The 27,125-nt window shown below is 37.9% G+C and overlaps 1 protein-coding gene across 2 annotated transcripts in view; it reads right to left on the minus strand.

Moving 5' to 3' along the window:
• Positions 1-1,434: 1,434 nt before the first annotated feature.
• Positions 1,435-27,125, minus strand: part of LOC124596113 (D-2-hydroxyglutarate dehydrogenase, mitochondrial) — a 61,277-nt gene continuing 35,586 nt past the window's right edge. Inside the window, exons 6-8 of one of the 2 annotated variants that reach the window (XM_047135139.1) lie at positions 18,132-18,418; positions 11,894-12,062; positions 1,435-2,128 (exon numbers count right to left, since the gene is read on the minus strand). In XM_047135139.1, coding sequence (XP_046991095.1) covers positions 1,875-2,128; positions 11,894-12,062; positions 18,132-18,418 — 710 coding nt within the window. In that variant the 3' untranslated portion in view covers positions 1,435-1,874. Of the gene's footprint in view, positions 2,129-11,676; positions 11,846-11,893; positions 12,063-18,131; positions 18,419-27,125 lie in introns of both variants that reach the window. The other variant, XM_047135131.1, reaches the window with a different exon arrangement.

The raw sequence follows: 27,125 nt of genomic DNA on the forward strand, positions 1-27,125 counted from the left end.
TTTCATCATTTATCAAAGTTTGTGTGAGAATTATGTGAAATTTTATCTGTCAGCGGGCACTGTATCTCACCTTTCCTTATGTTATCTACGTGGAGAATTAGTAGACTGATGATATGGCATGATTTTCTGATAAAATTCATAATTTTTCCCTAATGAACGTGTTAATCTGGCAATAATATTTTACATTTCTGTCTTACTTCATCAGCATAGAGCCCAACATTCTGACAGAAATCAGCTGTCAACAATGGAAATACAAGGATGTGACTAGTCAAATATGTAATATACTGGCCGTAGGACAACTATGTTATGCTTCCAGCACCTCATCTTCCTCCTGTGGATTGCTTACCTTTCACCTGCAGGCGTATCTCCTTTGGAGACTACATACAAATACCACAAGAGCACTACATGTTGTGGACATGATGCTGTATACAAACAGTCTGTTGATACACTGCCACAGGGCACATCAGCCATGCTTCCGATCAGTATGTGGATCAGTGCATCAGGAAACTGGCTCCACTGCTATTGAGGAAAAAAATACTGTCTGCAAGTCACGTGGTTGTGGACATACTTCCGTATGCTGGATACTTCAGGTGAAGTGCAACCTCCAATGGCTGCATTTAACTACTCGCTCTGTTCTGGCCAGGAGAGAGGTACAATCTGAACTTGCCACATTGCTTCATCATACTCTGCACGGCATGGCCCTCTTAAAATGACTGCTGCATAGTGACTCATAATAAGGCTTCTATTGGAACTGATAGTATGCCAGAGAAGATTGTTTTTGTTATTCTCAAGTGAACACAAATGATCCTTCAATTGTTATTAGGACTTGTGAATTTGTGCCACGAACAAAGTGTTCATGGCTTCAACCTGGGAATAATCATTCAATACAGCATGCACCACCCATGATGGGCTTTAACAGTGATAAAGAGGATTAAACCAGGATTTAACAAAATACAATAATTTTTCTTAAGGAAAACACAATATTTTTAATAACAACTTATATTGTGTCATTCAACCATAACAGACAGACACTTGTCAAAAATATACATGATATAAAATTAAATATTTCACTTTGTATGTTTACAACCCACATGTTCTCAGGAATTATTGCATTCATAAACAAAATGCATACCAACAGTCTTAGTTGATTATCAACAATGATTAACAGCAAAGATACATGAAATGACTAGCTTAGACATTATTTATGAATAAGTATGATTTTTATGAAAGTGAATTTTGACACTGTTTTCCCCGAAATATTTATTTGTTTCACTGCACAATACTTTCGGGACTATTATTACTATTTTGTAAATACACAATTATTTGAGCAAATTACAAATTAAATCTAGTTGTAAATAATATATATAATTCTTATCAGTGCTCATTATTGCATCTTCATTCTTATGCTTCTTCAAGGGTTATAGAATGTACCAATTGTGTCTAAAGAATCACTTTAACTAGTAAGAACATCTTTTGTACAAGTTATTTGTTACAGTTCATTTCATTTCTCCAAAATAAAATTCTCAAATATAAATTGGTCTTATCAAAACATAAGCGCATTTATTGCAAGCAACATCGTCTCTTCTGCTTCTGTTGTAAATGGTCTTAATAAAATAAATATGACAGCAACCTCAGAAGAAACAGCATTGCTGTGTAAGTGTCTTTGTTTTTATTGTTAGTAAGTACCTTTTTTTTTTCTTTGGCCAATGGTATTCACTATTCAAACAATTGAATCAGAATTTTTTTATAGGTCTTAGTTAAATAAAAATTAACCATGCACATTAAAAGATATTTTCAGGTTGTTATATGAATGTGAATCAGTATATCTGAAAACATTTCACAAAAACATGAGGATACTGTCTGCCTAGCTCAGCTCATTCTGGAAGCACCTTGTATGGATTTAAAATGCCTTTGGGATCCATAAGTTTCTTTATCTGCTTCATTAACCCAATGGCACTCTGTGACTTGGAATAATGCATTACCTTTGGTTTCTTGAAGCCAATACCATGTTCTGCTGATATACTTCCTCGTACCTGTGATGTCCATTTGAAAACATATGACTCTATTAGAGAGTCAAGATCATGCTCATACTGCTTAGAAGTCACATTGAGATGCAAATTTCCATCACCTGTGCATACAATCAGATTCTATAGATTATAACTGAAAATGTAGTTCATTTAGAATAAAAGCATAAGTAAAGTACACTATAACATTGAATAAGTAATAACCAAGGACTGATAAAGAGGGAAATATGGAAGCAGAGTTAGCACAGCTGTAGAGAGGGAAACAAGACAGGGAGGGAGAGGGTGTGTGTGTGTGCGTGTATGGAGGGAGGGAGGAATGGCATGACTGGCAGTGGAGGGGAAGAAAGAGAGGAAAAATTTTTCTTTACATTATGTACTTTATACTTATTAAATACTCGGAGTAGCAATCATGCAACAAATAAATGTTGCTGACTAAAAATAGTGAAAAAAGAGATTTTATATATCGCTGGGAAATGGGTCATAGGCAGGATCAAGGGAACCCACTGTGAAAATAATGTGAGAGGACCCACGACAAATAAGTGCCCAAGATAATAAAGTGAGATGAAGAGAACTAAAGATAATAATAAAGAAAATAGCAGGTGAGGTGTGTATCTACTAATGAGACAGTATAAAGGAAAGTGGTTGGTAATGAGTTTGAATTGTTTTTGTGCATCAAGTATGGAGCAAGCAACATGTAATTACATGTGTAGTCACAGTGTTACAGCTGAGCTGATAGTTACTGATATTATGATATCTTCATTTTATATTTTCATTGCTCTTTTGCAATCCAATAGGAACAACAGCCTCATGAAGAAACTTCTGATAGAATAACAATGTGTGAGGGTTAGGCTTTGAATCGGGATATTTGTCTTTAGTGGCTGTGGTCTTACCAACTTAATCATCTGAGTACACCTCACAACAAATTCAATGCTTCCGTCTACTAATATTTCTTACTCAGCTCTTGATCATTTTATGGCTCTGATATTACAACAACATAATTTCCAGGGTGGAAACAGTAACCAGTAATAAAGAAAGGCAGATACTCAGTAGAAGTGCACTGATATGCCCTCACGTAATAGGACTCCCCACAACCACAGTGTGTGGTGTGGCTATGTGTGTTACATTATCGCTCCAGAATGTTGACATTACTGTTATTCAGCTATTCCTTTTATTCTACGTGCAGTGAGATTCTATTCGGTCAGTGGGGTACAAAATAAAGAAAATTAGAGTTTAATGTCCCACTGACATAATTAGAAAAGAAGCAACTGTCCAATCACTGAGCTGAAGTCAGTCATGGAAGACCTAAATCAGAATGAGTACATTGAGGATTTTAACCTCTCCCCTCCCATATACAACTCAAGTGTTTTAAGCATTATGGTATCTTGCCCACTGAAGTTAATTTACTACAATTATTATAATGTGAATTCAACTGAGCAAATTAATTCAAAATAAAAAAGCTTACTTTTGCTACATTTAAAGTCTTGTTGATAAGCAAAGCATTTGTGAAAGAGTGTAATTTTATTTTGATAAGTTTTTCTGCGTGAAACAGCTGAAGCTGAGCTTGAAGAAACATTCTGAAAATGCCTTGGAGCAATGCTTGTGTCTTATTATTACTGAAACACTAATTGATTTCCAGAAGACTGCAGCAAGCGACCAATGCAATGATATTATTTTAAGGTGTGTTTGTAAGATAAGGATGAGACTCCACTGTCTTCTCTTTTAGTGATGTATTAGATGTAACATATGGAAACAGACAATTATCTCAAGGCAGTATAAATGTCAGGAATGCGTAAAAATAGATTTCTGTCTAGCAAATAAATGTTAAATAATATTTATATAATAGAGGGAAACATTCCACGTGGGAAAAAAATATCTAAAAACAAAGATGATGTGACTTACCAAATGAAAGTGCTGGCAGGTCGATAGACACACAAACAAACACAAACATACACACAAAATTCAAGCTTTCGCAACAAACGGTTGCTTCATCAGGAAAGAGGGAAGGAGAGGGAAAGACGAAAGGATGTGGGTTTTAAGGGAGAGGGTAAGGAGTCATTCCAATCCCGGGAGTGGAAAGACTTACCTTAGGGGGAAAAAAGGACAGGTGTACACACACACACACACACACACACACACACACACACACACACATATCCATCCGCACATACACAGACACAAGCAGACAATCAATTAAATAAAATTTAATGATATCCAGTGCTAAAGACTGGAACTACACTGAGGTGACAAAAATCATGGGATACCTCCGAATAATGTGTTGGACCTCCCTCAGATTAAACAAGTCATTAGAAGTTCCTGCAGAAATACTGAGCCACCATGTTTCCTAGACATTTATAATTGCAAAAATGTTGCTGGTGCAGGATTTTGTGAATGAACTGACCTTTTGATTATGTGCTCAGTGGGATTCACGTCAGATAATCTGGGTAGCCAAATCATTTCCACATGTGGTCCAGAGCGTTCTTCAAATCAATCACAAACAACTGTGGCCCAATGGCAGGGTGCACTGTCATCCGCACAAATTCCATCATTCTTTGGGAACTGCAAATGGCTGCAGCTGGTCTGCAAGTAGTCAAACATAACCATTTCCAGTCAATGATTGGTTCAGTTGGACAAGAGGGCGTAGATCGTTCCTTGTAAACACAACCCACACCATTATAGGGCCACCACAAGCTTGCACAGCACCTTGTCGACAACTTGGGTCCATGGGTTCATGGGGTCTGTGTCACATCCAAACCCTACCATCAGCTCTTAATAACTGAAATTGGAACTCATCTGACCAGGCCACGGTTTTCCAATTGTGTAGGGACCAACTGAAATGATCACCAGGCTGCAGGCAAAGAGACTCATGTCTGTTGTCTGCTGCCATAGTCTATTAACGCCAAATTTTGCAACCCCATCCATACAGATTTCTGCAGTTATTTCATGCAATGTTGCTTGCCTGTTTGCTGTGACAACTCTACACAAACAGTGCTGCTCTCAGTTATTAAGTGAAGGCCGTCGGCCACTGTGTTGTCCGTGGTGAGAGGTTATGCCTGAAATTTGGTATTTGTGACACATTCTTGACACTGTGGATCTTGGAATACTGAATTACACTACAATTTCAGAAACATAATGTCCATGTCTAGCTCCAACTATTATTCTACATTCAAAGTGTCTTAATTCTGGCATGGGGTCATAATTACAATGGAAACCTTTTGATATGAATCATCTGAGTACAAATGACAGCTCCGCCAATGCACTACCTTTTATACCTCATGTATGCAATACTACCGTCATCTGTGTATGTGCATATCGCTATCCCATGACTTGTCACTTCAGTGTATATTCAAGTAGTTTTGAGACAGAGATATGAAATATGTAAGCTGTATAATAGTTGCTTATGCAAAACACACCAAAAAATAACTAAACACAAAGCAGAAAACTACTGCAGACAGGAAATACAATTCTGGCGCAGTGGCCTGGGAACATAAAGCATCTAAAGCAATCAATGACTGCTTTACCTACAGAGCTAATTCTGAAATAGTTCAACTAGTATTTGGGCACATACTACACAACACAGAGAATGTTTCATTACGAAAATTACTGTATAAATTATTCTAAAGGAAGGAATGACAGTTAAAAAGTTAGTGTCTCACAAAGGATAATAAGGTAAGCAGACGTGAAGCACAAACAAATGAGTGGTGTTGTCTCGCCCTTTTCAATTCTGTTCCAATACCACTCCTTGCTGATCATTGTGGATACTATATGTTTGTACATTACCATCTCCTGTGCCTGTCGCCTTGTTGACATTCAACATTAACTTTTTCAGCAGCCACCTGCTATTGAAGCCACCTCATTGGCCAACCACTTCCTCACTCACAAGAATACATATATAAATAAATCTAAAGAACTGCCATGGGTATATGAATGACACTGTCTCATTCCAGTTTGGGTCCTTCCTATCTACTCACAATCTTGAATCTTAATTAAACAATTAGGTCATGATCCCGACCCATGATAATGACACTAATATGCTGTTGCCTTTAGAATCTCAATATCTGATTTATCCTCCAATTTTAATTCTAAGCCTCATGAACCATCTTCCTGCTTCTTAATCTCCAGCTTTGCAGCTGCCACCTTAAAACCTGAGGGACCAACTAATCACTAACACCGCTTATGCAATATAATAAAGAATACAGCAGATATGCTGTATAAGAGTTGTGAGCAGCTGTCTGTATTCATTTTGTGGGCGTGCATCTGGGAGAAATCACACATCAATCAAAAAGGGAAAAACGGCGTTTAATGAGAATGATGGGGCTCTATAGTGTGGAGTCAGACTAGAAATCTGCAATAGCTAATGAAAATTATGTAGTAGCAATAAAAGGAAGATAATCTCATATTAAGAAAAATGTAAGGCAGGGACGCAGCTTATCACCACCATTGTTGAGCCTGTATGTCAAAGAAGACTTAGTCGAAGTGAAAGGAAAATTAAGCAACAGAAGTAAGAGGAGTTGATACCAAAGCTAGCATCCTTGCTGAAAGTAAGGTAGATTTAAAAGAAATTTTTAATGGCAAACTACTTTCTTCTTCTATGAGTCCATCAATGAATTTTGGCAACCGTGATGCATCTTTATTCTATAAACCACAGTATGCAGTAGCTGATCTGCACTACAGTATGCAGTAGTTGATCTGTGCTTGGTAGACATGCCCACTGCTTTATGTTATTTGACCACAATACTCTTCTTTGCCCTTTTCTTCCCTTTTATTACCAACTGTTGAAGTATGTACTTATATTTGATGTTCGATAAGATATGTCCTAGGTATGTAGTTTTTTCTATTTCTTGCTGTCCCGGTGTAACAGTTCAAATAGTGAGACTAAAGTATGGAGATAAGGTTAAGCTCAATATTGGTCATGCTTCAATCAAAGGGAGCAAGTGGGAAGCCAACAGCTTTGGCTGTGAGGAGAGTGGCTGGCTGGATGGCGTTTTCTGGCGATCGAGAGGGTTACTGCCACTTGCTCAGTGACGAGAGCCCCAGGAACACTGGACACAGAGAATTTATCTCGTTCTTTGAAATTTTTGTCAAAGATGTATTGTGAACCCTGGAGCCACTAAGAACTCTGAGGCTGTTTTGCAAACTTGGAATGGAAGTGTCTCGGGAACTGCTAAACACCAAACATGGCTAGGTTGGTCCGTTCCGCGGTGTATTTGTCATGGCACCTTGTGTCCCCTGGAGTTGCTGTGGAACCATGGCAGCTCTGGGAACTCTGAGGTTGTTTTGCAAAGCCAGGCTGGAGAAGTGTTGGTGGCTGCCAAGTGTTGCTTTTTTGTGGACAGTAGTAGCTGTGGTTCCCAGGTCACTGTTATACCAAAATATTCATCTGAAGAAGCAAGAGAGGCAGTGGGGGTAGCTGGCAACAGAGTGAACAATTTTTTAAAGGATTTCATATTGCTTTCAGCTATTAGAATATTAAATCCTTTAAAAAGGAAACAACAGGCAGAAATTTCAGAACTCGATTCAAATAACATTTAGACTGCTATAGACTTGATAAATGTAACAAATTAGCAGTAGCAACTCACATTAAAGGCACAGGCCACCCTTTGAAAATTGAAGACAACCTCAAAATTTTACACAAAAGTGGAAAAAGTAAAAGAATGGATAACATGGAAGATATGGAAATTTTCATACATAATACAAAGCTTGGAGATAACATTCTTAATGAGATAACTGAATTCAAAAACTCAAAATTCTTTAACAGTCTTAAGCCTGTAGTAACTCAATAGATTCAAGATGTGTCAATGTAAATAAATGACAAAAAATCTGTCAGTACCATGACTATTGATACAAAACCTCGATAATTGATACTGACTCTCATGCTACACGTTCACCATCTTGTGTTACGTGTATAATGTTTACACGCATATCGAAGCAATTTGTGCAGTGAATTATGTCAGAAATCAGTGATAAAATACAATGTGCAATAGTGTAATGTTACTCAAGAGCTCTGCCATTACACCAGTGATGCAAGTGAGCTGCAAGGTGATGAAATCGTAAGTGATCAACTGTCATATAAAAGCCTTTCATGCTATTTTCGCAACAAAACTGATGCAAAACTATCTGCATCCCATACACGCTGTGATATCATACATAGTCAACCACAAGAAAAAAAAGCAGCAGAAGACATCACTGACATTGATTTATGGCCATCCACTACCCCTCCCCTCACCCCCCCCTCCCCCAAATGCCAGTACAGTAACAAACAATGGACAAAGAGTTCTAGGTTAATCTAGTTTAAGTCGGCTTATTTTTAAGTAACATTTCTCTCTGTGTATGTACGTATAAATGTCTGAGGATGAACAGAACACCTTCGAAACACGCTGTATTACGTTATATTAAACATAAAACAAAAAATAAAAAAAGTGACTGGTAGCAGAAATTACCAACACACAGTTTAAACCTTATTTGGCATAGTGTAAAGGAGGAGTGTTTATTAGACTATATAAACAGAAACTAGAGACTTTACTTTCTAAAGTCTAAAAGGATGGAAACAGATATTAAAGGATGTGAATAGAAACTATTTTTCACTTTTAATCTATATTGCCATATCCGTTTAACAGTCAGTCTCTCCACCTGTAAGTGTTAAATGTCCTAAGTGCTATCATTCCATTTTCAGTGTCCACCGTAATCTTTGTGTGATGATAGGCTAGGCTTCTGTGTAGTGTCTATATTTCTGCGTTTGGTTCCCTACAGTTCAACAATTCTTATAGACAGATGCTGGGTCATCACGACTGGTAGATGAGTCACTCATTTCTGTTTATGATAATTTCCCATGTCTCATTGGATGAACCTTTTATAGCGAGGCTGGTGACGCAAAATAATTACAGTTCTCAGTGTTGGAAAAGTTGGTATTAAAACTATCAACAGCAACCAACTTGATTTATGTAGTTTGCTTAAGGGAGAGATCTTTGCTACTGTATTTTACACATTCTGTGGTAAATCCATGTTTCAAAAGTCTCAATCTTCTTTGCTGTTGACATATTTAGTGTCCATCCTTTAGAAGTGTACACCAGATGTAATAACATCTTACAAACTGAACTCTAAGCTTTATGTCTAGTTCTGTAATTGTGAGAATTTTATGAAAGCATTATGGGTGTTCTCTATCTGATATTTTGTCTCCAATCTTCACAGAGCCACATTCCAAGGTATTTAACTTCTCTGCTATTTTTATTGCGGAGCCACTGAATCATAAATTTGCTTTTGTAAAGAAGTCAGGGTGTCCTGTGACAATAATAAAATGCATCTTTTTGGTGTTGATATTCAGACTCAGATTACTGCTGCCATCAATATTGTATCATCAACATAGTGAATGTTGTTGATGAAAACTCCATTAATCTTTATCCTTTTTTCTATCCCACAATACTCTGAGTACAAATTGAATAACAGGGGTGACAGAACGCATTCTTGTGAGACACCTCTGCAGATTTAACAAAGTCAGTGTCCTCATTATCAAACTTAACATGTGCTCTCTGATTGCAATATAAATTCTCAGTACAGTGGATATGTTTTTGAGCTACTGTATATCCACTCTTTTAAGAAATTCCATTAGTTTATGATGATGTATTCTGTGAAAGGTTTTTTCATGATCAGTCAAGAAGGACTTGCCTCATTAATGAACTTCTAACATGACCTTTGAAGGATGATTTTCAGAAATATTTTCAAGGAATGGCTCATAAGACTACTGGGTACACAACCTTCACATCTGCACATTCTTCTGCATTGTACACTTTGTTGAAACATTAGTGTAAGACTAACACTTTCTTCATCAAGAAGTTTAATGAGTTCCACTGGAATTTCATCAGGTCCTGTTGCTTTATTGATTTTTGCTACTGTGTTCATAATTTGTAAAAGGCATAAAATTACAGACAAAAGTAATAAAGAGTAGTACAAAGGAAAATTATTCCTTCATAAAAATTGAAAATGCGAGAGATAGTAGAAGAAACAGGAGAGTTTTGTTATGAAGGAAGAGGAATAAACATGATAATTGGCGTAAAGAGAGCAACAGAATTTGATTGCTATGTGTGAGCATATTCTGAAGCTGTGTGTCTGGGGAAAAATACACTCAGCAGAAGAGATAGGTCATCAGGGTACAAATTATGATATTCAGGGTTTTTTAACTAGATGCTGAAAGGGACAAGATAGGGAAAATATGGTGTGGAGAGAGGAGAGAGAGAGAGAGAGAGAGAGAGAGAGAGAGAGAGAGATATCGCATTTGTGAAACAGATTATCAAGGATGCTGGGTGCAGCAGGAATGCAGAAATGACAAGTTTAGTACACGTCAGAAAAAGACAGAACAGCATTAAAGTAGTGACAATTTGACAATGTGGAGTGCATCAAAGGTACATCAATAATCACATTTTTAATTTTATTCAATATTCGGATGACTTATTATGCTCCAGATTAAGAGTGTTGAGAAACTGAGTAATGCGATCTGATATAGCACTCCATGAACATATGGAAATTACCACACTGAAATGGTACGCACACTGTTGATCTAACTGCAAAAATCAGTAATGTAAAATGCTTAACAGTTCACAAATATTTCTGTTGAATGGGATTTGTGCAGAACAGCAAAATGTGCGGACTACATTTCTTAAAAAGATGCAGTATGATTTTTACTTTAAGAGCCTTAAAAACCCAATTGTGGTGGGCTGTGAGTCTGTATATCATATGTACATGTCAAGCTGCTACTCAAACTGTGAGTTTAGATACATGTAAATGAAGCTGATCAATTTCAGCATTTGCTGCAGCAACAATTGTTCATGAACAACGGTTCCCAGTAACTGCTCCAACAATTTTGTCTTTAAATCTGGGAGAGAATACTCAGCGAAATATCTTTCTTTTCTTTTGTGTGTGTGTGTGTGTGTGGGGGGGGGGGGGGGGGGGGGGGCGCAAGGCAGCCCACATAAAAGTGCTAACCCCTATTCCATAATTTTTATAAGTTAACATCTGTTTTCTATAAGCTTCCTAAACAAGCTTGGGTTTCATACAGCAGCCAGTTAAGTATTTTAATATTCAGTATATTACATGCACATGATTCATATGTCCTCATTTTTGAGGACATTCATTAGTAATCATCTTACATCCCTATAACATGAAAAATGAGAAGTTGCCAACCTACGTCCATTTCAAATGAGTCATATATGCTCTATCAATTTATGATCTATGTGGGATTCTGTACAGAGAATTTTTTATATGGAAATACGTCAAATGAAAGAGTGACGTATTTTATAATATAGAATTTTATGAAACGCTTCAAATATTTTCATGTAGATGATGTTCTGTTTCTACAACCATTTGAAGTCATCTGTTTTTCCAATGAGTACACCATTTCCAACTCTCTGACTTGTCTATATCTTAAAATGACAACTCAATGATCACACATGGGCACTAAGATACATAAAATAACCAACATAATTGATACATTTAAGAGACATGCAACAAGCACACTGATGGCTATTCTTTGTCTGACCCTTATCTTAAAATGACAACTACATCATCATACATGGACAATGAAATGCAGAAAAAGGCAACATAACTGATACATTTAAGAGACGCACTGGATTTGAAATACAAAATAAAGTCATGCGTCTCTTACCGACATGTCCGTATCCAGTCACTCTCATAGCTTTTGTCTCTCTCAACATTTCTGCTACTTTGGGAACTGCAGCGTAGAACATCTTAGATGGTAATGAGATATCATATTTGTAGACATATCCATCATGTACAAGTCCTTCTGCCACACGCTCACGCAGCTGCCATAATTGCTGGTGAACACACAGTGAGACTGAATTAGTATTTCATTCATCACTTACCCAAATGGCCAAAGCCTGAGATGCGGAGAGCATTGCTGTTTTGAAGATGAGACTTCAAAATTGGCACTAAACTGTAATAGTGCTGTAAAGGTACAGTCACATCACATGTGTACAAATGTCCATCCAGTTGTAAAGCTTCTGCCATACGTTCTCTCAGCTCCCACATAGACTACGAGACAAATCCGTTTTTAGTCCTTTAACATGCAAGCATGTTCACAGAAAAGAAATTTGTAATGATAAAACACAAAGCAAAATCTCCAAGCTATGCAACAGAAATATAAGTCTGTCCTGGCTCTACAACTCAGATTCAGTGAGTGCTGTCATTATATCTTCTCTTTACAAACAGCAGTATTCTGCTGCTTTTGTAACTTCAATCAAAGGTTGATAGTCTTGTTTACAGTTGATTTGCACAAAATGTGTTACACAAATGTTAATAAAAGCACACTGACATAAAGCCATGTAATTTAACATCATCTGTTGCAGTCTTCGTATCTGTCACTTGCAATAAAATATAAAAAAAATAAGTAATTTGTTGAAGAATAGAATTCTGTTGTTACAAAATTTAAAATTACTGACGTAATTGACTAATATTAAGATACTAATAGAAGATAAACAGCTGTATTTATCATTCTGAGAAAGGAGTAGCTTTTTTCAGAGTAGCAGCTTTCGTTTTAATTTACTAAATTGCATTTAATGGCAAAACAACCCACATGGAGCATGGACCTTGCTGTGGTGAGACAGGTGCAACTACACTGGAGCACTACTGTATGGTTTAATGATTATGCCACCCTCTTGAATAAATTATTACAGGCAAAAATTAATTCCTATTTGAATCTCTGGGTGGGAATTATTCAGATGATGCTGTCATCAGAAAAAACAAAATTGGTTTTCTACAAGTTGGAGTGTGGAATGTTAGCCCCTTATTCAGGTAAGTAGGTAAGTAGAGAATTTAAAAAGAGAAATCCATAGCAGAAGTAAGCTATAGTAGGAATCAGTGAAGTGGGGTGCTAGGAAGGACTGGCCTTCTGGCCTGGCAAGTAATGGATTACAAATACAAACATGAATAAGGTTAATGCAGGAGCAGGTCTTATAATGAATAAAATGACTGGAATGTGGGTAAGCTACTACGAACAGCATGGTGAATACATTATAGTGGCCAAGATGAAACCCACACCCACCACAGTACTACATGTTTATATGTCTACTAGCTCTGTAGATAAGACAGAGACTGAAAGAATGTAGCATAAGATAAAAGAAATTATTCATCAGGTCTTTAAGGGAGATGAAAATTCAATTGCGGTGGAGAACTGGAATTTGACAGCACCAAAAGGATAAGAAGGAAATACCAATAATAAGAAGACACAGATGGGGACAAAGGAATGAGAAGGGAAGCCACCTGTTAGAATTTTGCACAGAGAATAATTTAATCATTAGTAATACTTTGTTTAAGATCACAAAAGGGGGCTGCACTTGTGGAAGACACTCAGGAGCCACTGGAAGATTTCAAGTTAAATAATATGTTGATAGGCAAAGATTTAAAATGCACACTTTAAACTGCAGATGCAGACTCTGCCGTAATTTATTAGTTCTGAACTGCAGATTAAAACTGAAGAAATTGTGGAAAGGGAGTAAATTATGGAAAAGGGACTTGGATAAATTGAGAAAATCAATGGTTACTGACAGTTTCAATGGGAGCATTAGGCAATGACTTGACTACAACAGGGAGAATGAATACAATAGAAGATGAATATAAGATTGAGAGAGAAAACAGCGATGCAACTTGGGATCAAATACACAAAATTACAACCTTCAACAGAAATCTGGGCATAACACATTAATTACTGAATTAAACTGACATAGCAACAAAATACAAAAAAGGACCAAATGAATCACCAAAAGGGAATACAGATGGCTAAAAATGAAATTGAAGAAAGTTATATAATGGCAAAGCAAGAATGGCATGAGAAGAAAAGCAAAGCTGTATAAGCAAGCAAGCATGACAATGAGAAAGGTAGATCAACAATTAGGAAAATTAATGAAATCTTTCAGAAAAGAGAAGTGGTATATGGATGTGAAGAGTTTGGATGGCAAGTCAGTACTAATGAACAAGGGGAGTCTGAAGGATGGAAAAATTATATAGAAGAGCTATACAAAGAAAAAGAACTTAATACAATATTCTGGAAAGGGAAGAGGAAGTAGAGTAAGCTGAGACAGGAGATGTGATACTGAAGAACAATTTGTTGGAGCTCTGGAAGACTTAAGATGAAAGAAGACACCTAATGTGGATGACATTACCTCAGAATTATTGAGCTCCTTACGAGAACAAATCCTGACAAAACTAACACACCTAATATGCAGGATGTATTGAGAGACAAGCATAATATCCACAGACTTCAAGATAAATATAATAATTATAAAGTAGGCAGGCTATGACAGAGGTGAATATTGCAGAACCATCAGTTAAATAAGTCAGAGTTGCAAAATACTGACAGTAATTATTTACAAAAGAATGGAAAAACTAGCAGAAGCTGACACTGGGAAAGATCAAATTTGGAAAAATCTAGGAACAAATGAGGCAATACTGACCCTGCAACCCATCTTAAAAGATAAATTAAAGATAGACACAACTCCATTTATAACTTAAGCAGGTATCGAGAAAGTGGCCGAAAATTTGAAATTCTGAAAGTAGCGAGGATAAAACACAGGAAACATAAGGGTCTATGACTTGTACACAAACAATACTGCAATTACAAATGTCAAAGGACACGAAAGGGAAGCAACAACTGAGAAGGCAGTAATACAAAACTGTAGCCCACCCTCTGCATTACTTGATCTGTACATTAAACAAGAAGTAACAAGAAACAAAGAGAAATTTGGGAAGAGAATTAAAGTGCAGGCAGAAAAAATAAAAATCTCTGAGGTTTGCTGAAGACATTTTAATTCTGCTGGAGGTGTCAAAGGACTTGAATGATGAGTTGAATGGAATAGAAAACGTTATGAAAAGAGTTTATAAAAGAGGAATATTAACAACAGTAATGGAATACTGTCAAATCAAATCAGTAAATTCTGAGGGAATTAGATTGAGAAAAAGGAGGGACTGGTTGATAGGACATGTTCTAAAGTGTCAAGGAACAATCAGTTTGTGTGTGTTGGGAGTGAGGGGAGAGGGGGGGGGGGGGGTGTGTTGTCATCAAACCAGTATTCAGACTGAAGACCATGATAGCAGCAGGGGCACCAACAACAAAAAATACTGTTAAATAACACTGTGATATGTTACAGCTGAAGTCACTCTCATCACTGTAACATGGTTGCTTATTGCATTCAGTAATGTATTAATCATGTCATCGTCTCTTTCTGCTCATCAGCTATCTTCCTTATCTTTCTTTCTGGGTACAAAGACAAACTGTTTTGTAAATGACTTCACATGCAATGACATACTAATTCTTTATTTCAATACCCACAATGCCATGTTGCATACAGTTGATGTAGACAAGGGTGTCGTTTGTATGTGTTATCATATTAAGCCAGCAAAATGTTTCACATCATTTTAAGAAGTGCCGGATGTAAGGCAGATGAATTTCATTTTTAGTAAGTAATTTCCACAGAAACATTCAAAAATGAAGTCTACATCTAAATTGGCTGATGAGTGTTAACCATAACCAGGTCCTTTCAAAAACACTTTTATACATCATTACTGATTTTGAGTAACAGAGCTCATCATATATGTGGTGTGCATTATTGTTAGACAATTTTCTTTACATGATGTAGAGTGTCTGCACTGAATTGGTTTCTGTGCAAGATGCTCATTACATCTAGCATTTCTTGTTACAGTTAGTAAAACATTTAACATGAAGCCATATTTACACAGGCATTGACAACCTGCACATGCATCCCTCCACTGCAGCCTTCATAAGATGGTTAGTGTTTCCACATGTGTGGACAAAATTTCTATTGACACAGTTTTCAAGTCCAAGAACCAACAAAAAAGTTAGCTAAAAGAGAACATCCCCCCCCCCCCCCCCCCATACACACGCACATTAGATACTGATTTACAGCAGAATTCTTTATGGGTGTCAAAATCATTTTTGAATAAATAAAACTAATTTTGAATTGTCTGTGAGCTGTGTTTCTTCCTGTATACACACTTTAAATACGCATATATAACATGGCATGCCAAGTCACTTTAAGTTACAAGTAACAACGAGATAAGTGGCAGCTGCTGTCACTCCTTATTACAGTGCTTACTGCATTCTTAAAAACACAATATCTCGGTTTATATATGGAATTTTGATTGATATATACAATACCTGGAAGGTACCTCAAAGTAAGCCTCTTATATCAACAGCTTTTGCTTTGTTTTGATTCTTAGAATTATTCATGGTTGTGACAGGGCAATAGTGTTGTAAATCTAACTTTCCTTATGTAATTTCATAATCAAAATTTGGTGCTAGTGTGCAGAATCAAGCCATCATTCAGTGATTGTACCCGGGCCAATGAGAACACCATTGTGTTTTATTTTAAATTTAGAGTAACTTTAAATCTCTGAAAGCACAAAGAGATTTACTATTTCCACTTCATTGTAATATTTACAATCAATGACTAGGGTTAAAATTTATCGTCATTATGTTAGAATTGAAACACCCTTAAAGTATTGAGAGTTCTACAGTAATCTCAATCTTCACAAATCCATACTTCTAACTTAAAATACTTTTGGAATAAGTTGTGCTACTTCAAATGATCTTGCATTATTGCAATATTGATATATTATTAAAAGGAACTGATTAAGGCTATAATGAAATTGCCATTACAAAGTTTCAAGAAGATTTTGCCACTTTACAATCAATGGAAAATTCAGGATGCAATAGTAAAAATATTATGAAACAGATAGTTGCGACTCACAATACAGTGGAGATGCTGAGTCTCAGACAGGCACAACAAAGACTCAAATAAAACTTTCAGCCAAACAAGCCTTCATCAGAATTAGACCCCCTCCCCTCCCAACATACACATACAGACACAACTCACACACACACACACACACACACACACACACACACACACACACATATGACCACAGTCACTAGCTAAACTCAGAGTCTTTCCTTGGCTGCCATAGACTGTGATCATGCATGTGTGACTTGCGTTTGCATTTGTGCGCTCGTTCGCTTGTGTGTGCATGTGTTTTGTCTAATTCTGATTAAGGCCTGTTTGGCTGCAAGCTTTGTTCAACAGTCTTTTTGTTGTGCCTATCTGCGACTCAGCACCTCCGCTATACGGCGAGAAGCAATTCTCCTTTTCATAATATTGCCACTTTACGATATATTTATACACATAGTTGAAAATAAAGGACATTTTTTGCCATGACACTCAATAGTCATATTAAAAAAAAGAGAGATTCAAGACTTGTGCTGCTGGAAGAGACAAAGCAGAATGAGAGCTGCTGTTCCTCGTTGCAACTGCTGAAAGTCTTGCACAATGGTGGGGAAAGTGAAACATGAAGCTATTAAGTTAAACTGCTTTTTATTTTCTTTTTGTCATGCCTGCTGATGATAGAGTGAGCCAGTAGGATGTTTCCATGAGTAAGAAAGATGGCATGAATTATGGTGGGGATATGCACAGGTACATTTTCGATGCCTATGAAAATATGACTTCACACGCAGCTCACATGGGGCACATCATCTAAGGACATTCATTTGTGCTTTTTTTCAATAGTGTTAATATATATAAATATTATTCAAGCCATACACAATTTTCAAAAACCAATGAGCTCTATCACTCACATCCACTAATAGTATTGGGAGCAATTGGTTACTGTTGCCACTCACCAGCCACTTAATATAAACTTTACTATTTAAAATCGTACATTATATTATCAAATTTTTACTATCTGTCTAACATGATGGCATACTTCCATTTTGATTATGAAATTGTGAAAACATGCATTTACCATGTCTTCTTTTTCACCTCCAGCTGCTTTTATTTTAAGTATCTTTAATTCCATTAAATGATGCCCGTATGTGATATCTTGTCCAGAGAGAGAAATATTTGGTTTTTACGTAATATCATTAAAGGACTGTTGAAAATAACTAAAATTCAATAAGGATTTGATTGTATTACTTGGCATTAACAACAGATGCTGAGGATAACAAGATATAAAAATGATGGTTATCATACAAACAATAGGAGCAATGTCAAGCATAAGATGTTTGTGTTTGCAAATATACAAATTTATTTTTACCTTGATTCTGGAAGGTTCATTGGTGAGTGTCCCATCACGGACCAAGTTGCCTGACATAGCCTCCTCCAAGAATTTTGATAATTTCTCTTCATCATGTTTTGAGTCACTGCCTGAAGTTTCTATCAGCATGTAGAATGGATATTCCTCTACAGGGCACTTAAGTTTCAGATTCTGTGTAACTGCCTGCATTGTTGGGTTATCCATCATTTCACAAGATGACAAAATTTCAGCAAGTGAGTGTTTTGCAAGTTGAAGTGTTTTAAGAACATCTTCAAAAGTTTGTAAACCTGAAAAAAGAGAGAAACAATGCGTATGAAGATACCAACATGAATTTTTGCTTTTGTTAAAGAGTTTTGTTAAGTGTTAATCATTATCTAACAGATAGTGGGACTCGTTCTGTTTCCGTATTTTCATCATATGGAGTCACTGTCATTCAGTTTAGTATTTTGATATATTGCCTCACCATAATCTTCAGATTGTCTCCAACTGCCTGGGGGTACTACTTCATTTCTTGTTACCATGTAGCTGCAGTGGATGAGATTGTGCATGTTGTGAACAAATGCCGGGGGAATTGGACTTGAGCCACACTCAGTAGAGTTGACAGATTCCAGGCTGGAGTGTTCTGCTGTTGTGGCATGGGGCAAGATTGAAAAAGCTGTAACACTTCTGGTACCTATGACACTATTTACTATCCCTTATGTCACTGCACTTCCTGATAAACATGACCTACTCAGTTTGCTCTGACACAGGAAAAAATGGCAGTCAGCAGCAGGGTCTTGTATTGCTAGGCAGAAGGCAAATGAGAATACTGGCTATACTGCTATCCCCTTACACCTTAGCAAGAGATACAGAGTACTGCCAACTGCTGAGAATACATGTGTGTCAGCACATCCACAGGGATGGTCACTGGTGCCAAACAACCACAGAGAACCCATTTGCTGGTCATTGGGATCTCCATCATTGGATGGGTAACGAGCTGGTACGTCAGGGAGGAAGGCTAATGTGCACACAGAGTTTTTGGGGTTCTTGTTAGATATGTGGAGGAGGCTCCTTTGACAGCAATTGAGTACAACAAGTGCAGCTGGCTGCAAATTCTGACAGTTTCAACACAAACTTTGTTGTACATGTACACTTTGCAGTTTTTTCCTTTTTTGAAAGCACTTTCTCTTATGCTGCATTGGCGTTACTTGCACTTCATCTCACTTTAGAAGTAGAACTGCAGTTACAAGGGTGAATCAAGTATAAACAGGATTTTTGTAACTGAGCATCAATAGACTCGCACTTCTAGTATTGTTGGGTGGAACCATTAGGAGTAAGCAGAGCCTGCAATTGCTTCCAGCAGCTTTGTCAGTAATGCTCATGATGTCAGAGCAACAGGTGCATTCCTCCACTGTGTAACACACATTATAATATTTCTTACTTGTGAAATAGTTCAAGCAATGGAAATTTTCCAGAGAACGACTGCACAACATGGTGATCGAACACTGTCAAGGGCATGTATTTTTGCTTGGCATAAACAGTTCAAGGAAGGTTGAGAATACCTGGAAAATCAGGAACACGATTGCTGTCCTTGGATGAGCCATTTGAGACATTCTTGAAGGTGACTAAGAGTGAGAGTATCAGAAATTGCAGAACATGATAGAATAAGTTGTGGGAGCTGTCACGCAATCATCACAAACGATCTACAGTTCCATAAAGTGTGTTCCAGATGAGTCCCTCACCTTTTGACTATAAATCTGAAGTTGTGACGTTTGTAGGTCTGCCAGAGGTTTACAAGCAAGGTTTGTGAAAGAACGTGATGCATTTTTGAGTCAGGTCATCAGCTGCAATGAAATGTGGGTCCACTCTTTGCTCCTGAATCCAAACAAACCAGTAAGGAGTTGTGGAGGAAAGGAAGGAGAGCCCCAGTGAAAGCCAAGACTCAACTGTCAGCTGGCAAGGTTTTTTTCAACTTTTTTTCCTCCCCCGACCGGTAAGGCATTTTCCTTATTGATTTTTTGCATGAGCAGCATGGAATCAAGGCAGCATATTACTGATAGCTTTTGAAGAAGATGAGGGCTGCATATTGCCGCAGAAGACGAGACAAACCTATTCAACAGGTTATCCTCCTCCACGAGAATGCAAGGCTTCATACTGCAGCTCTAACATTCTCCAAACTACCAGAAATATACTGGACTCAATTTGATAATCCTCCTTACAGCTCAGACCCATCACCCTGTGATTTCCATTTATTTGGACAGCTTAAAGGAGCTCTAGGAGGGCACCAATTTCAAGATGACGAGGATGTGGAATAATTTGTGCACAATTGGTTCCTGATACAACCAGCTACATCCTATAATATTGTGATAAAAAACCCTTCCTTCCTTCTGGAAAAAATAGTTTTCTAAAGTGGGAAACTGTGGAAAAATAAACTGTAATTGCCTTTCAATTTTCAATAACTGATTTTTTTGTTTAAGTAAAATCCAGTTTATATCTGATTCACTCTTTGATTCACATGTGATCCCATTTAGCACAGTATTATAGTGTTTGTGTTTGCTCATTTGTTTTTTGTGTAGGTTGTGATTGTTATCAACCTGTGATTTTTTAAAAATAATATACAATTTGTATTTGTGTGTGTGTATGTGTGTGTGTTTGTTTTAGTGTAAATTAGTGAAGATGTCTTGTATGTTCAGTAGAGATGTGAGTGGCGGTGCTGCTGCTGGTGGTGGTGGTGGTGGTGGTGGTGGTGGTGGTGGTGGTGGTTGGGAGGGGTTTAAGAGTTGTAGTTCAAATTTGGGGGTATAGTGATTATGGTAAACAGACTATGAGTAGTGAATGGGGCCTGACTGGTGAGCGGTAATGAGAGGGCGACATATGTATGGGTGTGATCATAAGGTTATATTTAATGTAATGTTAAATAGTCAATTAGTTTAAAGAGTGAGTTGTTTGCCAGGTTGACCTGAGCATTTATGAGTTGTTTATTTCCTATTATAGTTTTCTGCACGTTGTAGTTTTCTTGTAGGATGAGGTGTCGTTTTTTTGTTGTTTATCCTTATGATTCCCATGTCTGTGTCCCTAGTGCTAATTTTATATTGGCAAAACACCTCCTCACCTTACAAGAAAACTACCACATTTTGAAAACCATAACAGAAAAGAAACAACTCATAAATGTTGAGACCAACCTGGCAAACCAAGCACTCTTTAAACAAACTGATAATTTAATATAACTTTAAATTTATACATAAGACAACAACCAGCATATGTCACAAACATTAAATTTATACATAAGACCACATCCCAGTATATGTCATGATCTCACTAACCCCCCCCCCCCCCCTCACCAGTGAGGCCCCATTCACTGTTACCATATCCCTGCCCATACCCTCACTCTGGTCTCTGCTGAATTTATATCTTCACTAATTTACATTAACTTACCTCCTCCCATACACACAAATTATACGCCATTAATAAAAAAAAAAATCACAGATTGGCAATAATTACAACCTACATGAAAAACCAATAATCACAACCTACATGCAAAACAAATAAACACTGTGGTGAGTGAAAACCCATGTAACCACATTTCTATTTCTAAAGTGAGGTGAAATGCAAATAATCTCAATGCAGTGTAAGAGAAAGCACTTTCTAAAAACACAAATCCCCGCCAATTCTATATGTACACAAAGTTTGTTTCGGCCTCAACCTCTGCTGAGAAAGAAGGAAAAAAGCAGTGGTTTGCAGAATATGTGAACAATTGGCAAAAACACTGTTAGCAAATTGCACACCAACTTTATAAAGAAATACTATTTTTAACATATAACAACCAAAATGTACAAACATATGCATACATTTTTCCAGAATGACCAAAAAAGATGCCTTTTAAATAAAAGCACAATGACTCTAGTTTAAGATGCCCTTTAATTAATTGCAGTATGCTTAAGATGGAGAAACCAATAATAATTGATTTTAACCACTACTGTGGAAGGCGGACATTCAAACAAGCATGGAATGAAATCTTGTTTGTATAGCAAAGACGAACGTGGTTTATTTGCATGTTTATAAATCCAAAAGCATGGTGTACATATTGTGAAGTATAATTCAGACTTTCATAAATAAACCCACCAACTCCAAAAAGTATGGATTCATTTTCCTTTATTTTTACATGTCACCACCTTTGCACCACTACTGAGTGCCTGATACCAAGTTATGTTTGTGACAAGTTGAAATTACTGCACCAAGAATCCTTCACGAAATTATCTTTGCATGTAACATTACAATGTATATTGTTAATACTGTTTTAGTAATGTTAAATATAAAAAATAATAATGAGAATAGTTATAATAATGATAATAATTGTAAATACATTTCTCGGGTTTGCTGCTGCATTGTATTGTGTAACTCACACAGTATTTCATCGATGCAACTGCTCGACATCATCAGGTGGTGGTAGCTCCTACTGTCACTGCTGCAGGTGTGACTGATGACAATCGCACGGTAGCATCGAAATTTATCATGCTGGGAGCAGGCAATATGTGTGCGCAGGTAGACGCTCGTAGCTGGAGGAAAGCAGCGCTCCTGGTGCCGCCTGCTGGGAGCCATGGAAAGGTCATCCACGCGTGTGTTATGGGGGATGACTGTGCTGCTGGAAGCTTCTGCAGTTAAAGGCTGAATTAAATCTCAGTAGCACATTGTGTGATGTGATGTGATGAATCAGAAGTTCTTGTTTTTCCGTATTTGATTCAATGGCAGCCAGTGCTGGAATCCAGGTGGTGCTTAGTTGAAAACCTGCATCCCTGTTGCATATGGATATGTATGGCCTCCTTAACAACACAGTCCCAGAAAGATAATGCTGGGGATCAAATTTCTGTCTGTTCGTAAAGCATACGATGTCCCATGTCCAGGCAATGCTCCGTTACTGCTGATTCGTCAGGTTGCCCCAGGTGTGTATGACAATGGTGTTCAATGCAACGTTCTTGCATGGTTCGGTATGTCTGTCCAATATAAGACTTTATACATCAGCATGGGATTTTATACACGCTATGTTTCCTAAGGCCAAGGTCGTCTTTGACCAAGCACACTAAATTCCTCAACTTTGCTGGTGGCCAAAAAACACACTTGATGTCGTGCTTTTTGGGGATCAATTATACTCTCGAAGGCATGCCGCCAAAGTAGGGCAAGAACGATGTTGCAGTGGGTGCCTCCACATCTTCATTTACACCCCTGCTTCGAGTTTGCTTGGAATGGAATGCATGGCGTATCTGCTTATTGGAATATCCATTCTGTTGGAACACCATTCTCAGGTGGTGTAGCTCACCAGGTAGACGTCAGCATCTTAGACTAAATGTGCTCTATGCACCAAAGAACGTAGGACACTACCACATTGCGCAGGATGATGACAACTTGTGGCCTGCAAATATAGCACCGTTTGAGTTGATTTATGATAGATGCTGTGTCCCAGTGTAATATAATTTTTGGGGATCAATTATACTCTCGAAGGCATGCCGCCAAAGTAGGGCAAGAACGATGTTGCAGTGGGTGCCTCCACATCTTCATTTACACCCCTGCTTCGAGTTTGCTTGGAATGGAATGCATGGCGTATCTGCTTATTGGAATATCCATTCTGTTGGAACACCATTCTCAGGTGGTGTAGCTCACCAGGTAGACGTCAGCATCTTAGACTAAATGTGCTCTATGCACCAAAGAACGTAGGACACTACCACATTGCGCAGGATGATGACAACTTGTGGCCTGCAAATATAGCACCGTTTGAGTTGATTTATGATAGATGCTGTGTCCCAGTGTAATATCAGCTTTTCTTCTGACTATGACATCCAGGAATGGTAAGATGCCATCCTTTTCCACTTCCATTGTGAATTGTATATTGGGATGGAGTTCCCATGGTGACACCGTCCACTTCTTCAAAATACTGGACATTGAATAAGGAATAAGTTGAGGTAAGCACATGTTTAAATAATGCCACAATGTCTTTCTCAAACTCTAACGAGAAAGGGTTGAACTATGCACCAACACCACGGACAGCTCTAATTGGAGATGGCATAGCTGGCATAGAACAGGCAATTTTGAAGCTTCCCAGTGATGTTGCAGAAGAGATTCGGAGAGACACCTGCCGAATTTTAACACGAGCCCCACCAAGCAAGTTCAACGTCAGCTCAGCAGAAAGGAAGGCTCTGTGAGACTTGAGAGTGGACAAAGAACTCGTCATTTTACCTGCCGACAACGGGAACTCCACTGCCCTCTCCACGAGTTGAATACAACGGCAAGATGGAGGCGCTTCTCGATGATCCTGCCTATCACAAGCTAAGAGAGGATCCGACTGGCAAAATTCCAAGAAAAAGATTAGATCTTCTCAAGAAGAGTTCCATTCCTTCTAAATTGACTAAAAGCCTAATCCACCAGACTGCAGTTCCTCCAAGACTGTACAGCCTACCTAAGATACATAAGGATGGGACTCCTCTTCGCCCAATAGTGAGCAACATTGGAGTTCCTACGTACTTTCTGGCCAAACATCTTACTACACTGTTGGGACCTCTCATAGGCAAGTGTATCACCATATCGGGAATTCAGAGGACTTCATAGAACACCTTAAGACACTTCAGCTACAAGCGTTGGATATTTTGGTTAGTTTCAACGTTATATCTTTGTTTATGAAAGTATCTCTGCAAGATTCATTAGAGCTTATCAACAGCCAGTTTGAGAAAGACATTCTGGCATTATTTAAACATGTGATTACCTCAAGTTATTTCTTATTCAATGACCAATATTTTGAACAAGTGGACTGTGTCGCCATGAGAAGTCTTCTGTCTCCCATGATGGCCAATTATTTTACAGAAGACTTTGAGGAAAAAGCACTGCAGTTGGCAAGTCCCAAACCTTCCTGTTTCTGGCAGTATGTAGACAATACTTTTGTGGTGTGGCCCCATGGAATAGAGACATTACCTGTGTTTCTCCAACATGTGAACTCGCGCCATTGGAATATACAGTTCACAATGGAAGTGGAAAAGTATGGCATCCTACCATTCCTGGACGTCATAGTCAGAAGAAAAGCTGATGTTACACTGGGACACAGTGTCTATCACAAATCAATTCATACTGAGCTATATTTGCAGGCCACAAGTTGTCACCATCCTGTACAACGCAGTAGTGTCCTACGCTCTTTGATGCATAGAGCACATGAAGTCTCAGATGCTGATAGTCTACCTGGTGAGCTACAGCACCTGAGAATGGTATTCCAACAGAATGGATATTCCAATAGGCAGATATGCCATGCATTCCATTCTAAGCAAACTCGAAGCAGGGGTGTAAATGAAGATGTGGAGGCACTCACTGCAACAGCAGTAGTGCCCTACTTTGGCGGGATGTTTTTGAGAATAGAAAGAATCCTCAAAAAGCACAACATCAAGTATGTTTTTCCGGCTACCAGCAAAATTGAGGAATGTATTGTACTTGGTCAAAAATGACCTTGGCCTTAGGAAAAGTGGCGTGTATAAAATCCCATCCCAATGTGGAAAATCTTATATTGGACAGACATGTGAAACCATGCAAGAACATTGTGTTGAACAACATCATCAAACATGCCTGGGGCAACTTAATAAATCAGGAGTAGCGGATCATTGCCTGGACGTGGGACATCATACGCTTTACGAACAGACAGAAATTTAATCGCCAGCATTATCTTTCTGGGACTGTGTTGTTAAGGAGGCCATACATATCCATACAGCAGACAATCTTATCAACAGGGATTCAGGTTTTAAAATAAGTGCCGCCTGGAATCCAGCACTGGCTGCCATTAAGTCAAAACAGGGAAAACAAGAACTTCCGATTCATCGTGTGAAGCGTATGCACTACTGAGATTTAGTTCAGCCTTTAACTGCGGGAGCATCCGGCAGCACAGTCATTGTCCATAGCGCACTCGTGGATGGCCTTTCTGCAGCTCCCAGCAGAGGGCACCAGGAGCGCTGCTTTCCTCCAACTACGATCCTCTTCCTGCGCACGCGTATTGCCTACTCCCGGTATGATAAATTTCGACACCGCCACATGATTATCACCAGTCACACCTTGCAACAATGACAGCAGCAGCTACCACCACCTGATAATGTCAAGCAGTTGCATCGATGAAATACTGTGTGAGTTACACAATACGATCCCGCGGCAAACCCAAGAAGTATATTTGCAACATATCTGTCAGGAAAGCACGAAAAGTCACATGTTAATAATTGTTATATGTAGGTCACTGTTATTCTGGAAGTACATTTCACAAAAATTCAGTCAGCTAAGAATAGAAATATACTAACAGAGAGGCATGGTGACACTACGAGTATAATCAAATCTGTTGGTAAAGTTAAATGTTCTGGTGAAGAGCACGAAAGAAGTGGTGAAAGGAAAAGCAATGAGGGAATTGAATGAAAGATACAAATTAGGAAGGTTGAGATACTTGTTGACAATGGGACAAACATACTGTTTCGCTGTTGTGCAGGAAAGATAAACCAATTGGGATTTACTGAGATTTAATAAACCTCACAATTCATTCAGTCTGTGGCACTGTGTCAACATGAAAAAATGAAACTGCTCCAATAAATCCATTTGCTACAAAACATGTAGTGTATAGATTGGAGACCTTTCCAAGAGTGAAGAGCAGATGTTTCACACTTACTATTTTTTGTGAATTTATTTAAGCTGTATCTCTTTTCTTCAATATGACTGCAATAAAATCAACTGCATATTTACAACACTCTTTATACCCTGGCATTTTTTATATCATGCCTCTCTTTATTTCCAAATATAAGTTGTGTGCAAATTATCTTCAGGCTCATTGTGAAGAGGACATATTAATATAGTTATTTTAGATAGAGATGCCAGCAGTGTTATATCCTTATCTACATATGACAGATTACACAGATCAATACATAGGAACAGTTCAATGGAGGCTTGTATTTCACATTTAATTCATTGCTTATTCTACCTTGTAAATATGAATTATCTAACAAAGGCACACAC

This window comes from Schistocerca americana, chromosome 1, assembly GCF_021461395.2.
Source record: "Schistocerca americana isolate TAMUIC-IGC-003095 chromosome 1, iqSchAmer2.1, whole genome shotgun sequence".
In the NCBI taxonomy this organism is placed as follows: Eukaryota; Metazoa; Arthropoda; class Insecta; order Orthoptera; family Acrididae; genus Schistocerca; species Schistocerca americana.